This window comes from Caenorhabditis remanei, chromosome IV, assembly GCF_010183535.1.
Source record: "Caenorhabditis remanei strain PX506 chromosome IV, whole genome shotgun sequence".
Lineage (NCBI taxonomy): Eukaryota > Metazoa > Nematoda > Chromadorea > Rhabditida > Rhabditidae > Caenorhabditis > Caenorhabditis remanei.
In genome coordinates, this window is record NC_071331.1 from 11,269,084 (window position 1) to 11,285,635 (window position 16,552).

General features: G+C 35.4%; 3 protein-coding genes across 3 annotated transcripts; 2 read left to right on the forward strand and 1 right to left on the reverse strand.

Annotated features, from left to right (window-relative positions):
- Positions 1-2,307: 2,307 nt before the first annotated feature.
- GCK72_013279 (uncharacterized protein) lies at positions 2,308-3,065 on the forward strand (the record flags this gene model as incomplete). Its single annotated transcript, XM_003088374.2, has 2 exons — positions 2,308-2,524; positions 2,575-3,065. The coding sequence occupies 2 exons, from the start codon at positions 2,308-2,310 to the stop codon at positions 3,063-3,065; spliced, it is 708 nt and encodes a 235-aa protein (XP_003088422.2).
- A 1,236-nt stretch (positions 3,066-4,301) lies between these two features.
- GCK72_013280 (uncharacterized protein) lies at positions 4,302-6,771 on the forward strand (the record flags this gene model as incomplete). Its single annotated transcript, XM_053729771.1, has 4 exons — positions 4,302-4,431; positions 4,886-5,263; positions 6,173-6,310; positions 6,362-6,771. 4 exons carry the CDS (start codon positions 4,302-4,304, stop codon positions 6,769-6,771), a joined length of 1,056 nt encoding a protein of 351 aa, XP_053584543.1.
- A 2,468-nt stretch (positions 6,772-9,239) lies between these two features.
- On the reverse strand, positions 9,240-14,296 carry GCK72_013281 (uncharacterized protein; the record flags this gene model as incomplete). The annotated part of the gene is made up of 4 exons (XM_053729772.1): positions 9,240-9,445; positions 11,259-11,400; positions 11,753-11,946; positions 14,284-14,296. The coding sequence occupies 4 exons, from the start codon at positions 14,294-14,296 to the stop codon at positions 9,240-9,242; spliced, it is 555 nt and encodes a 184-aa protein (XP_053584544.1).
- Between the last annotated feature and the right edge of the window lie 2,256 nt (positions 14,297-16,552).

Genomic DNA, 16,552 nt, shown 5'->3' on the forward strand with positions numbered 1-16,552 from the left:
GATTCACACATTCAATGCTATATTCTCTCACAGCTCCTCCACAGTCTCCAACATATTTTATCTCTTTCTTTTATTCGCACAGAATTTTAAGGGTCATCATTTCTGAAACTCTGAAAATCAATCCCCCCGATTATCATCATTATCCCCTCTCTAAAAATCATTGAAATATCATTTGTATCAACGATTTTTCATCTTGAACTCTCTGTGATGCGAACCATTTACTTATCCTCTCTTTCAAAAAATGATCATTTTCAGCCGTTTTTGTTGAAAAATCAACCATTCATAATTGCTCTCTCATTTTGTTTGTCTCTCCACCTGAAAAATAGGTCACTATTTTATTTTCTGAATAATTTGCATGAAAGCCAAAAAACTCCCCCTACGAATCCACAAGTGCTTTTTCAAAACGTTTAAAATCGGTTTTTCTCTCTCTGATAGGATTAATTATATCTATTTCATCTTCTCCAACGAATGCTCCCAGCTTCACTCATTTTACCCAATCCACAAATCTTTTTGTAAATTTTTTATCTTGAATTTCATTCGGTCCTATTTTATTTTCTTTAATTGTTATCGCCTATTTTATCACTTTTTTATTATCGATTGAATTTCCAACTGAATTATTGAGAAATCTTTGGTTGTGTTACTCGAATATTTTAGGTTCGATTTCAAAGTTTACGGCAACAGGAAATCTGGATCTGTGTGGTCGGAAACTTTTGCTCATTCGAAGATGCCCTAACCATTCACAAGCTGAATATGATTTCACAAATTTGATTTGCCTGTACAAACTTTAATTTTTGTGAGCTGAAATTTCCTTACAGCCTGGAAATGTTGATTTCTGGTTAATTCATTTAGTTTAGTTTTTTAATAATCCAATCTGAATATAGTAGATGTGGTCAATTTTGATCAGTGAAAATCTCGGACTGGAGTTACAAAACTGAATAGATATAAAATAGAAAAGTGAAACAGAAATGATGATTTCTCGTGTTAATCATGAAAGCTTTGGTTGACTAGATTTCTCTATAAAGCCATTTTCCCATTAGAATATCGTCTACAAATCGGCAGAACACCGAGAAAATTCGACCAAATTATAGTGAGACTTGTCAACTCGCCGAGTAAATAAATTGGCATCGCAATAAAAATATGTAGGAAATGAAACGGGGAAAATCGGAATTGTTTCTGTTTCTGTGACGTGAAATAGTCTGACTGTAAATCAATGTGACCGATATATAATTGATTTTTAGTTCGGAAATTCAGAATTTTTAGCTCGAAATTCTAGATCTAAATTTTTTAACAAAGTTCCCGACTTTTTAATCATGTGTGAACCGATTATGTAATAGCAATTTATCGGTATAGAGAAATCAGGTTGATACGATCTTTACTGTTTCACTGACACTTCAATATGTGTTCCATTTCCAGTTCCCGAATGTAAATAAGGTTTACTGTTTCATCATATTTTTAGTTTCTGATAAAAAATGTTAGCTTATTTCATCTTGACCATTTCCCCTTGGCATCTGATAAATTTTGCAAATATAAAACACAGGTGTGACTTTTCCGGACTCTCCTAAATCAAACAAATCTGTTTTTAAAATTGAGACAAATAAACTGATCGATATATGTTAACAGATACGATTGAGGTGAGTATTAAAGACGCTCAGAATATATTGTTGATGGAACAGTAATAAAAGTAGCAGAATGTTCTCAAGCATCAATATTTCATTTTCGGTCCAATAAACGGCAAAAACCCATTAACTCAGATTTGTTGAAACCATGCCATAACTGGAACACGAAACAGTACAATTAATGTTTCCACGGCAATATTAAGTATCGATTGGATTTATTCGAATTGGTGGTAATAATTTAAACATTCTTTGATTGCCAATCAAATCAAGATTCCCAGAGACACCACAAAGAGTTTCAGCTATTTTCAAGTTCTTAAGTTCCAGTTTTCTAGCCCAAACACCCTTACATTAGTTAGTTGATTCGATATATCTTCATTCCTCTTTTCTAAACTTTTTCAATCCCTTCTCTTTACTATAAAGACGTAGCACCCCGGTTTTCACATTCACCTTCCTTTCCAGATGTTCTCTCCGCCTACTATTTTTCCCAGACTCCCGGTTTCCCGCGTACCGTCCATCTGTCATCAGTCGAGTTACCCTATCCGAGTCATTTACCGATCATTCACTCATCCTTCTCTCATCGTGAGCAGTCGGTTTTCTTTCTCTCTCTGCCCTTTCCCTTATTCTCATCTTCCCTCCCTTACCCAATCCGTCCTCAACACTTCCATCTTTCAGAACACCCAACTCACTAAAAATGGCCCGCGCTATCGCTGTCGACGCACCACCTTCTGCTGGAATCAGAAGAGGAAAAAGTTTCAAAAAGTCATCAGTCAAGAAGTCCACAATGGGAATCAAGAAGAAATTCTCTGGTGCTGGAAAGCCATCTGGAGGACCAAGACGTATGAGTGGAGGAGCACCGAGACGTCAATCTGGTGGATTCCAGAAGTTGGATAGAATTATTCCATCTAATGGTGAGTTGGCAAATCGACTCGACTGAATGATCAATTTCTTTCTTTTTCAGAGAATCGTGAAGTCCGCATCAACATTTCGAATCTCGCCCCAACGGTCCTTGCTGGAGATCTTCAACAACTTTTCGCTGAATTCAGAATCAAGAATGTTTCCGTCAACTTCAATGAGAAGGGAAAGCCAGTCGGAACCGGAGACCTCACTCTCTCAGAACGACACGCTGACCGTCTTGTTCAGAAGTTTGCTGGAGTTGCTCTCGATGGAAAAGAGATGAAGTTTGCCATCATTGACACTTCAAACATCGCCAATCGTGTCAAGTTCCCAGAGGCACCACAAAGACTTCCAGCTGGATCTGGAAGACCACAATCGAGAAGGCCACAGTCTGGAAAACCAAATCAACAACGTACACCAAAGAAGCAGAATTTAAAGGCAACCGGAAGTCAGAAGGCGGCGAAAGGAAAGAAGCCAAAGAAGGTTGCTCAACCAAAGAAGACCGTCGAGGAGATGGATGCTGAACTCGATGCTTACATGGGACACGCTATTTGATAATTGATCTCAATATCTCTCTTGTCTTTCTAATTTATCCAAATTTCGCACAATAAATATCTGAAATCTGAAAGTTGGTTACAGTTTCATGAAAGTTTTAGAAGGGTCGAGTCAGAAACTGGAATAATAATAATAACTACGAGAGAATCTGTAGTTTTGAAAAATATGCAGTTTGCAGAGAACATCGGTTTCAGAAATGAAACTTGGAATCCCGTCTTTAAGTACAGTATTTTTTCTGATCATTTGTATTCCCACATGTCCACTATGTTTAAAAACTTTTGCGCTTAAAGTTCAAACTTCGAATACCTCGTAATACGCCGTTTATGAGAAATTTTATCAAGAAAACATGCTGAAACGGGGGGGCCTTTTAAAGTCCAAACGTTCAGAACCCATAACATTTTAGGAAGATTATGTACAGTACAGAAACCTGTCAAGTACAAAAATGGGGATCATAGCTCGAAATTTTGCATAATTAAACAAAATCGTCATTCTCGACATCTCGAAGGAGACTCAAAAGTTCATGATGCGAAACAGTAAAAGATGGAGCAGTCAATGTAAACTTTCACTATCAGTTACAGTAATCCCTACAATAAGAACTCTGAAGTTGAAACCATCGAAGTTTGTGTCTAGACAACTAGAATTCTCATGTAGCCCGAGTTTCTTTCGACGGCACTAATTTTTAGCATTGACTACAAATAACAATGCTGGATGAAACATAATTTTCTCGAAATCCGTTCGGAACATGACTTCTTAGATCTTGGTTCATTTGGATAACTTCTTCGATCTTGGATCATCATTTTCAGACTCATAAAACAAAAGAACCCGCTGGAATCCGTTTCTTCACATTCACTTCCCCAATCGTCACATTTCCTTCCTAATCCCGTCATTTGTGAGTGTATTTCTTTCATCTTCGGATACTCACTTGCACCTGAAGTCAATAATGACTAGGCGTTCTGGGAAACATCATGTACCAACTATGACTCTCACAGCTAGTTGATACACTTTGGCGGATATCGATTTCTCAGAAACCGAATTTATCATTTCAGAAGTTTGAAGGCGTATTACTTATGTAATTCAGTTAAGATTTGAACTGAAATCATTAAGAATCCACTTGATAAACAGTTTATCCATCCCACATACAGTAATCTGTCTTTTCTGTTTCTCGACTTGCCTATCAATGTTTATTTCATTGTCTCACTGCTAGTTTCTTCATTTTCAGATCGAATACATCACGAAATGGCTCCATCATCTGAAATCCATGCTCAGCTCACCGAGAGAGCACGAAGACTCAATCAGGACTGGAAACAGAAGAAAGTACCGCAGAAAGCAAGACGACTTGGAACAATAAAGAAAAATTCAGATCTTGGTTAGTTATTTGAATATTTGAATAGCAACTGTTTCAAAGCTTTGTGATTAGAACTATCTGTATCTATCAATTCAGTACAGCAATGGTTTGAGTGTTTTCATCAGACTTGTCAAAAATCGGGCCGGCCCGGTCGGCCCGGATTCAAAAATGGGTACCCATTTTTACCAATTTTTTTGTTGAAATTTTTCGAAAAAAGAGTAAAAATGCTTAAATTATCATACATATTCACATTTTGATTCAATTTTAAATGTTTATTCGAAAACTATACTTTTTTCAAAAAAGTTCAAAAAAGTTCAAAAAATTTCCAAAAACTTCCAAAAAAAAGTTCAAAAACAAAAAATGTTTTGAAAAAATGTTTCAAAACGGGCCGAGCGGGCCGGGCCGAGATTTTTCCTGATTTTGGCCCGGCCCGGCCCGGCCCGGCCCGTGACAAGTCTGGTTTTCATATTTCCAGGCTACCCTGACGTCCGCATTGCACTTTCGAATATATGCACATCACTGACAATCAACTGCCTACTAACCATTTTTGCGGAATTCAAGTTGAAAACTATATCACTCGATTCTGATGAGCAAGGGAAACCAGTCGGAACTGGACGAATTGAGATATCCAAGGATGAATCAATGAGACTGATTCAACGGTTTACTGGTAAAATGATTGGATCGAAGGAGATGAACTTCAAAATTATTGCCATTTCAAATATTGAGAAACATGTGAGGTTTGCTGAGAAACTCGTTGCGAAAACTCCATTAAAGCAACACGAGAAAACGAGGGGATTCCTGAAGAAGATGGAGAATCATAATTTAAATCCTAATGTTCTTGTTTCAACTTTTAGTAACTTGTCCATTTGAATTGTTCCTTCAGTGTTATTTGTTACTGTTTCTTGTTCTGAATAAATTTGGTTCATTATTTTCATTTTGTTGTCTTTGTGTGTTTACATCAACAAATTTTCATCGACGTGATAACCAACCAGAAGTATGATTCGAGATATAGGTATTAATTCAAAATCGACGTTTATCACTACAATATAAATTCAAAAATTATGTACAGATCGGTTGTAAGAACCGTGTTGAGGTGCAGATTTCTTGTTCAGATCGGGGGTTTCCTTCCGATTCATTTCCGTTTCAGTGATCTTTCGAATCCCCTCATTGGTTCTGCATCGTAGTCCTCTATTCAAATATTCTAAACATGTTATAATTCTCATTCGTACTTACCAGAGCTGTGCCGTAGTAAAATTTAAAAAAAAAGTCGGCAGCAAAACAAAGCACAAGAATCACTTAAGCAAATCCATTCTATGTTTTCTAGTTGAAGCAGTAACTTTTAGTTCTTTTGTTCTCAAAATAGAAATCGCTTCCCAATTCAGAGCCCTTTCAATTATATTCTATTTTTATTGACTCCTATTCTATTGACACGATTAGTGTTCTTCCCCCGCTTATCATTCTCATAGTCATCTAGTTATCACAGATCGGATATTTCTTCCCATATTCCTGTTATCGTATTTTAGAGTCTTCCCAGCAGCATGAGACTTCTCTGAACACGCCCATCGGACGCAACTCTTTTTCCAACGTCTCCCATCCCAGTCATTTCAGATCATTCACTCATCGTCCTCACCTTTCCGCGAGACGTCATTCTTCTCATCCTCCCTGTCTTTTTATTTTCCCATGTTTTTGCTTGACCTTCCCATTCCCTTGTTTCTGTTTTCGTTTTCCTACACTCTGTTGCCAAATTCTTCCATCATTTCAGAATACCCAACTCTTAAAATGGCTCCAATCGTTCACGCCTATAACCAACGTATTGAAATGATTAGAAGAATCCACTACCAGAACTGGAAGCTGAAGAAGAATGCTCAGAAAGATAAATCTGTCGGAGCTTCAGATATCGGTTAGTTTTTTACTAATTTTTGATAATATTGTAAATAATTCATTTTTCCAGGCAATCCAGATGCCCGAGTCCTGCTCTCCAATATGTGCATGTCAGTGACTGCCGATTCTCTTCGAATCCTCTTCTCCGATTTCAACGTAAAAACGCTAAGAATCAATCACGACAAAAACGGGAATCCAGTTGGGACTGGAATTGTAAGTCTCCCAAAAAAGGATGCCATCCGATTGATCAGACAATTCCAAGATGTTGTCATCGGCTCATCTGATATTCAATTAAAGTTGATTGCTGCTTCCAACATTGAGAAGCGTGTGCGGTTTGCTGACAAACAAGATGAGAATGAACCAGCGAAGAGAATTCTAACAAAACAGCACGAGAAGACGAGAGGATTCCTGAAGAAGATGAACACCAACAATTTGAATCCAAACATCCTCGTTTCTACATTCACCAACTTGTCTATCTAACTCTGTTTATCATAGTTGTCAAGGCCCGGGCCGGCCCGGGCCGGGCCTTGACAACTATGCTGTTTATAATGTTTCTGTGATAATCTAATAAAATCTAATAAATCCTGTTTAAAAATACTCAAATCGTAGCTTTTAGTTTAGATTGACAATATCCTGTTTCAGATGGTAAGTGTTAGGATATTGCTTTTTTACTAAATATTGGTGCTGTTTTTAGTATATCTGTCTTAATTTTCCTCGAATTAAACCGGTTAATAATATTCCAAGTGTTGCATTAAGTTCAGGTTGAAAATGACCCGTTTCGAAGATAAGATTTATTATAAGTAGCTTTATACCTACTAGTAAACAATCCCCTTGCCATTTCACCTGATTGAGGTTTCTTTTCGGTCCACATTTCATTATGAAAGTTTGAGGTATTTCAAGAGGTCTTCAAAAGTCGAACTAGTACAAACCTTTACGGTTTTTACAATACAGAAAAATTGGTTTTTAGCCTCGTCGCAACCATTACCCCGTTTCACTGATTCAGTTTATTTCATGAGCTTTTCAAAAATATTATTGGTCCTGTTGCATGAGAAGGTTCAAAAGTTGAAACTTTAAAACTATGATTCTAACAGAAAAGTTTTTACAGTTTCTGACAGTTTTAAAAGTTCCGTGTTGTCTTACCAATTCAATTGGATGGTTATCTCAGCCTGATGTATTATGCCTGAAAACGCATTTTTACTCAATGTCAATTTCTTTCCCGGAGAAAGAAATCGGACTGTTCCACTCGCATTCGATTTCCTAGACAATTCTTCTCAAAAGATTTTCCCCTAGTATGTTCATGTTTGATATTCAGAAAACTTTATTCCGAACATCCGAAGATTGAATTGTGAACATCACAATAATACAATAAAAACTACAAAGAAATTCAGTAAATACAGTTTTCAAAACTATCACTGGAAAATTTTTACATTTATGTCAGTAGAAATGAGTAGAAAAAGCAGTTCCGTGAGTTCGTCATGTAATCCATTCAGTATTTTCAAAAACATCTCTGTTTCGTTGTCTTTTCAAAACATATCGTTTTAGAAACTTGCTTGCTTTTTGCTGGATTTTTGAACCATAATTTATTATTGATTTCTCGCGACATCTGAATTCTGGGAGTTAGTCTCTGACATAACGGTTCTTTTCTTACTATCACACTATCGTCTAAATGAGAAGAAACTTTCAAAAAACACGAATGAAACTGTAAATATAGCAAAACATATTCCACTAAAATTCTCTCAATAAACAAGATGGCTCACTTCTAGAAAGGAACAGAAACGAGTCATTGTTTAAAGTAATGAAATTAGAAAAATCCGTTGAGGAACGGTAAAATGTGTGATGTGTGGAACCGTATGTATATTTTCTCGTTTACCCGTTTCAATTGGAACATTTATTATAAATTCACGACACTGCGCCGCATGGCTTTTGGCGCCTCTAATTTGGTCAAAATGGTCTCGAAGCGAAAAACATTATTTGCATTTATTTTTAGACCTGCAAAGCTCGAAAATAGGGTATTTGATCTTTTTCAACTACGAGACCATTCCGCGAAATTTCTAATAAATGGGATGCGCCTTTAAAGCCATGCGGCGCAGTGTCGTGAATTTATAATAGTAGCCATTTCAACCTACATGTAGTCGGATGAGTTATTTGTCTTGAAAAGTTTATCACATGTGTAAAAGTGCTCGACGATAATATATGTTTCACCGGATTATTATTTTTGAATAATTCACAAAATTTCCAGTCTTCCATAAACCAAATTTGTTTCTCCCATAGTGTTTTTTTATTCTGGATTTCACACAATCTCATTTAACCACATGATTGGAAAAAAAGAAAATCACTTTTATATCATTCATTCAATACAGTATATTTTACAAGATCTATATTCATTTTCATTCAAAATTCAATATCTCCCATCGCATCAACCAATATTTTTCTTCTCGACCACCAGCCCCATCTTGTCATTTGCCGTAGTAATCAAGTGTGTTGGAATCTGCAAAAATGTAACCAATTGTGTTGTGTTTTTGTTTGATCTACGGCTCTCTTAAGGCGGCTAATCTTGTAGTGGGAGGTACTTGGGGTGTCAGGTTACCCGGGGGTGAATGAGGGCACTTGGATACAGTAACTCTACTAGTAAGATTAGATTACCGTAAATACTGTATTATAACGGCACCTGTAATAGAACGGCACCTGTATTATAACGGCACCCCATCTATACTCAGAATTCATGAATATGAATATCTCCGTGTTTTTTTCTTGTTTCTGATTAGAAGCAGCGTGATTGATAACGTCTTGATCAGCGAAAAGAATGTCCAAAAAAGATTTTTCGTTCAAATTTAATGAGTTTTTAAAACCTCAAAATTTCTCTGGGAGGCAGTTGAAAAATATAACGGCATGCCGTTATAATACAGTATTTACGGTAATCTTCTTAATATCTGTATGTAGAAAACTTATTAGTATAAAGTTTCCACGTTCAGCTTATCTAGAATTTCTGAAACAGTTGGGATAGTTACCGTGTTGAAGTTCTGATATTGATACGCGTAGAATGGGTTTTGATGGCAAATGAAATTGAGCTGAGGTGTCGGGAGAGATGAGTTCTGAATGGAAGTTGTGGTGGGGCTGATTGAAGAATTGAAGAGGGCTGCTCCAGGTGTCCAGGCTGAAAGAACATTTTTATGAAATGATGTAAAACACATATCCATATCGAATAAATATGTTTAAAAAACGATAAAGAAAGTATGGGATACGGGAAACAGTAGATTTTCCATATTCGGTTTCATTTTACAAATCAATTGTTTTTTTCAGAATGTATTATACCGTAAATACTGTATTATAACGGCACCTGTAATAGAACGGCACCTGTATTATAACGGCACCCCATCTATACTCAGAATTCATGAATATGAATATCTCCGTGTTTTTTTCTTGTTTCTGATTAGAAGCAGCGTGATTGATAACGTCTTGATCAGCGAAAAGAATGTCCAAAAAAGATTTTTCGTTCAAATTTAATGAGTTTTTAAAACCTCAAAATTTCTCTGGGAGGCAGTTGAAAAATATAACGGCATGCCGTTATAATACAGTATTTACGGTAATTCCATACGCAAAATTTGTTCGGGATGTTTTAGAGTTGATTTATCAACTGATTGAAACGTGATATTCACATTGAATCTGTAATGTTTTCAGATTCAAAAAATTATTATTAGAGCATTTTCTAATAATCAATATTACTCTCTCTAAGTGTGACGTTTCTAGATTTATCTGTCAGTTTTCAGATTCTGGTGAAAAATCGAGCTACATGGAGGAAAAATTAATCTTGAATTGTGGGAGAGAATTTCAGAAGTTTCTGAAACATGAACAAATTTAAAATTTGATTTTCAGCGCATTGATAAGAATAACTGATTGTCTGGAGCATTCCTATTGATCTAGGACTCCCGGTCACTCAGAGAATATGCTAAAATAAAGGAAAATATTGATTTGGAAACTGGAAGTAACAATCGAAAAACCATGCCTTTGGCTAAGTTTATAGTCATTTAGAGTAACATTTTTCATTTCCGCAACCGCTAATTATTTAACGTATACTTCAGTATCAGCTAGTTATAATTGATTGGAATGGTGCAGGTTTAATTACCACAGTCTTTTTAAAGGCTCTAGTTTAAAATGTTTGAGGCATGCGTTCAATAGACGTTTCTCACATGTCAGTAAAGTATATGCTCCCAAAAACAGGAAAAAAATTACAATATTTCGTTTGTCAAAGCACAACTTCTAAGAACTGGAACACGGCCTCCAGCAGAGGCCCTCTCAAAGTACTGTGCGCAGTGCATTGAGAGGGCCTCCGCTGGAGGCCGTGCTGGAAGTGAAACGTATTTCCAGTATCTTCGAAACTTCCTACTTTTGAGAACTTAAATTCCAACCAAGGAATTTTTCAGATCTCTTTTAGTTAGAAAGAGGTGATAATATGTCCAAAACATCAAAAAAATTCAAAAACAGAGAATTAATAACAAGATCTTGAAACAGGAAAATATGTTAACTTTTAGATTAGTTTAATATGAAAAGCCAAAATAGGCATTTTTCACAAATTATTTTGCTGATTGCACATTTCTTTTTGAGCTTCAAGAGTAGATAAAGAATTCAAAGTAATCAGAACATAAAGAATTCAAAGTAATCAGAACTTGCTGTTCAGATTTTTTATTGCATTTCTGAAACATTTAAAGATGCATATTTCACATAAAAACAGGAGAACAGTTTTTCCAGTTCACTTGAATAGTACAAATCTAAACATTCCTGTTCCATGAGGTTTAAAACTAGTAATTATTTTTATTAAATACAATGTCCAAAAGAATGACCGAAATGGTATTCACGACAAGGAATCGTTTTCACGACAAAATCGTCAGGTTTTTGGAAGAGACTTATGGAATTTTCAGGTATTTTATAAAACGAGAACGTTTTTTAGCAAGTTTCACATCACAACTCACTAATAATAGTTGCCTCTTCCTTGATCTTTTTCTTATTCATCCCATCACTCTCATCCTCATTTCCATCATCTGTTGGACTGCCATCACTACTCTCATTCCGTTGACGTTTACGTGCTTTTGCTCGTCGGTTTTTGAACCAGACCTGGATTATGGAAAGATGAGATAAACAGCTTTAAGTTAGTTGTTTAACAGGTTATAAATTACATTTTCAATTCAATTCTCACCGGAAAATACAAAATGTTTAATTAAATTTTGTGTTTCAATAAAATTACAATCTCCTATTGCTTTTTTTGATAGCTAATTACATTAAGTGTGTATCTTTCCCATCATCCTGTCCATCATACATTTCCCCGTTCATTTTTCTTATCCCGGTTGTTGTATAAGTGGCTTACCCTTCGCCGAATAAAAAAATCAATACAAGAACAATGTGAATTAACACACTTTTATCTGTACTAATATACATCACGTTTTATTAACATTATCGAATCGCCCACCTGAATTCTCGCCTCAGCCAATTCAATTCGTTTCCCGAGTGCCTCTCTCTGTTGAATATCCGGATACTGGCATTTGAGAAATGCGTCTTCCAACATTTCCAACTGATTCTCACTGAATGCAGTCCGGAGTCGTCGGACACGACGTTCTTCAAGTGGAACTGATGACAGTGGTTGTGGTGGGGACGAAGAACATTCTGGAAATTCAAAGCGTGTGGATATACTTGGAGAAGCATATGAATAGGTTTTTGGAGATCTATGTGGTGTGTCAGAAACAGAGTATACTGTATTTAAAGCATGGTAGACCAACCGATCTGGAAAGTTGAGAAATGTCGAATATTACTGTTTTTAGATGAGGAAACATTTACTATTGCAAATTGGATTATCAACAAGACTTTCATATAAGTTTTAAAGACTAAAAAAAGCATTTAAAAACCACTCAACAGAGCATTAAATGTATTTCAAAAAATGAGAAATACATACATTTTGTAACAGTAACATACATATCGAGTGATAGTTTTTTAAATAGAAATTCGGTGTCCCATTCAGTTACGTTCATGCTGAAATCACGGAACAATCAGTACTGAATGGAAATCAATTAACAGGGGAATGCTCATCTAAAACTGGTATTCTGGAAGTCTAAAAGTGTAGCTGAAGAAAAAATGTCAGTTTCGGTACTTCTTTTAGTCAATTAGTTGAAAAACTTCTAGCAATTCTCAGAACAAGTTTTGTGAATTCCAGTATTAATGGAACCATTCTGACACAAATGCGACCGATAAAGATACTATAAGTTATCAAACAACACTATGGTGAAACAGCAAGTAATACTTTGTGTAATGGCCTGTGATAACCTTAATGAAACAATTACGATAAAACTATGGCTTCTGCGAAACAGGAGAATCCGTTCAAACTTGATACTGATACTGATACATCAGTTGAAGAAATGTTTAACAACAACTGTTTTCCGATCTGATATATTGAGAAATGTCGAATATTACTGTTTTAGAGGAAGATTTCGAAAAATAGATAAGAAGTATAGTTGTACGGAATGCATTTTTTTGATTTACGGAATTCGGAATGTCAAGAAACCGTAATCCGGAATCGGAATAAAAATGAGGAAAATTCGGAATCCGTACAACTCTGACAAAGCATTCTCTAAAATTTCTACAGATTAATATTAATCGAATGTGTACTAAATGTATAAAGAGGATGGGAAAATACATGTATTTTGTAACAGTAACATAAATATCGAGTTTTACAATAGCGGTTTTTTTTTGAAATTCGGGGTAATTTTCAGTTACTTTCATACTGAAATCACAAAACAATGGAAGCTGAATGGGAATCAATTAACAGAGGAAGTCTCATCAAAAACTGAGAATCTGGAAGTGTAGTTGAAGAAATAATGTCAGTTTCGCTATTTCTTTTAAGCGATTATCTTAGTAACTACTTGCAGTTCCCTGTTCATGTTCTGAGAATCCCAGTAGTAATGGAACAATTCAATTTGAACTCAATGAGACAGCTAATCAAATGTTGATGATCGATAAAGACACTATAAATTATCAAACAACACTATGGTGAAACAGTATTAGCTTCATTGGGTATTAGCGAAGGGGATTAGCTTCATTAACTTTGTCAAAGTTATTATAAATTTCTCAGAAACAGAAGCATTCGTTCAAACATGATACTGATTCTGATAAAGTTGATGAAATATTCAAAAACGGTGTATGTGGTATGTCAGAAACATTATACTGTATTTAAAGCCGATTACTGTTTTTAGATGAGGAAACATTTTACTATTGAAATTTGGATTATCAGTAGGATTTTCATTCAAGATTTTAATAATAAACTACTCGAACGAACACTAAATGTATAAAGTGACTGAGAAAATACATTAATTTTGTAACAGTAACATAAATATCGAGTTTTACACCAGTGATGACTTTATAGGAAATTCGGGGTTACTTTCAGATACTTTCATACTGAAATCACAAAACGATGGAAGCTGAATGAAAATTAATTAACTGAGGAAGTCTCGTCTAAATAAAACTGGTATTCCGAAAGTTTTGTACAAGAAATAATGTCAGTTTCACTACTTCTTTTAAACGATTAGTTTAGCAAGTACTAGCAGTTCCCTGCTTATTTTCTGAGAATCCCAGTAGTGATGGTTATCGAAGTAATTATAAACGAAATATGATGTCTGTAAAACAGAATAATTCATTCAAACTTGATTCTGATACATCAGTTGAGGAAATGTTCAAAAATAACTGTTTTCCAATGAAGTCAAGTATAAGAATCTACCAGAATTCACTCACTAGTCAAGAAGTTTGTTAATTTTTCACTTCTCCCAGTCTAAACGTTGTCAAAAACGTATTTGGAGAACTTTCTAGTTTAGGTGTAACAGAACCAATTTCGTCAAAATGTGAACAATTTCTCCTGTTTTCATAACAATATTTAGGTTACAGAAGATTTTAAATGCATTCTTGCACGATTCTATCAACAACGAATAATTATTACGCTAACTCATGCCAACTCACCTTTCATAACCATTTGAAACTGCAATGGAGTCTGAAACATAACAATTTTTGACCAAAGTAGAGATCTACACTAACTATGTGTCTCCTCCTCGGTCCCCTGTGCTCTCCACACATAAGCTCTCCGGAAGCTCCGCCCCCTTTCCTCCTCTGCTAATATTCTCAAACAATTGTGATGGTCTGCTACATGTGTTCTATGGAGGTGAGCACACTGATTGTGCAAATATAGAGAAGCAAGAAGACCTTGTTGGGTAGTTGACGCCCCTGATGAGACAAGAAAACGGATTACTGTAGATGAGCGATGAGCCGATTAATAATTGTTCACGGGGGGAAGGGACGGGAGTGTTATTGGGTTCGGAAAAGGAAGGGTTTGTACTGTTTCCGAATGGAGAAGGAAATGGGATTTGCGTAATATTATTTACTGTTTTCAAATTTTAGTAAGAAGTTCCTAAAATATCAGGCATTCAGTGAAAGAGAGGTTATCAGACGAATTTGATGAATTTCGAAAAAAAATCCGATCTGTCATAAAATGAGTTTCAACTTTGTCCTGCTGGTTAAAAATACTTTGGATTGTCTGTCCGTATGTTCAACTGACTAGTAGTCTTAAATGTAAATGGACCGAAGTTCACAACGATTGCATTCAGTTTTTTTGTTTTGAAAACAATTACTGTTTGTAACTGTAATCGAAAATAATGCATGCTTAAGGTCGTTAATAGGTGCGGACTTAAAGTCAACTGAATTGGTCAATTAGTGTGAGATAAATAATTATTTAAATGCTAAACTGCCGGACAATTTTTTGTTTGAATATTTTGCTATTTAACTATTCATGCCTGTATAGGGATGAATAAAAGGAAAGCCAATTGAGCAAATCAATCTCAAACTTATCTTGAGGACATTATGAAACAGCATAGAAATCTAAAAATCCTTCATTATCGGAATATATTTTACTGTTCTCAATAATTATTAAACCCTTTGTCATTTCATACCATGTTTTATTTTATTGTCCCTGTACAATAAAGATAAATGTACTATGGTAATTGATAAATGTACTCCACCGAAATTCAACGTACAACAGAAAATAAGGAAGTTGTACATAAATTCCCTGTTTCAAACAGTTTATTAAGTTTTTCGAGTTTTCATCAATGCAATCAAAAATGATTCCAAGTGGGCTTAAAATATTCAGTCTGTCTGGATACGTTCACAATCATCCGGATATCTTAAATTCTTGACAATACTCGGTTTGTCATGTTTTTCTTGTTTTTAATTATGGTTGTCAATGTTGCTATCAGTATTTGAACCGCCGAATGATGTTTTTTTTAAGATCTTCAAAAAAGTTAGCATAACAATGTAAACCACTATTGTTGACTAAAAATATTAAGATCTAATTTGTTTTGTATAGAATATGAAACGGTATATAAATGGTGAAATGTATTCTCATAATCAGTTGATAATTTTTCAGTTGTTCTTGATGATTATTGATGTTCGTGGCTTCCACTTGATTCATATCTCAGTCAAACCACAATTTGTTTTATAGGAATCTGGAGCAACCGCCCATCAATGTCCAGAATTATGTCTCTCAATTTCAAAAAGCTAATGAAGTTTTACGACAATTTATACAATAGTGAATATTGCCACTTGTTATTCATTTCTTCAGAGGATTTTAACATTTATAAAATTCTTTGAACTGAATTATTCATTCGAATTTGATATCTATCTTCTGATTCTATATTTATCGAAATTTTTCCCATAGTGAAACCTTAAGAAACTGTATGAGAAGTCTATTTTCATTCTGACGATTAACCTATACATTTTCCAGTGAACTACGTCCCTTCCGGAATTTTCCAATTTTCAAATTTCCGGCTTCATGACTCTCCAATTTCCGTCGTTTTCCCCCTGCTCCTCATTTCCCAATATAGCTGTGATCTTTTCCACTGAAACCCAATATCCTTTTCATTTCCTGCACTAATCATGCTCTAAATCCTGTTTCGTAATCATCTCAGGCAGATGTGTCCATCCGCTGTCAAGTACTGGCTAATAGGGGCCGAGAGGAAGAGGGAGAGATAACACGGGCGGTGTCGTTTCATGTTCTCGGAGCAAATACAAAAATACAGAGAAAGTCTTTGCACATGTCTTCTCGCAACGGCCTTCTGTACAAATAATGTATCCAACTGCGATCGTTGCAAAATGAATGATGACGATAATTGGACATGGTTAGCACAATTAAATGGGTGTAGATACATTTAACAATAGATGAAAGAGAGAGGGAAAGAAG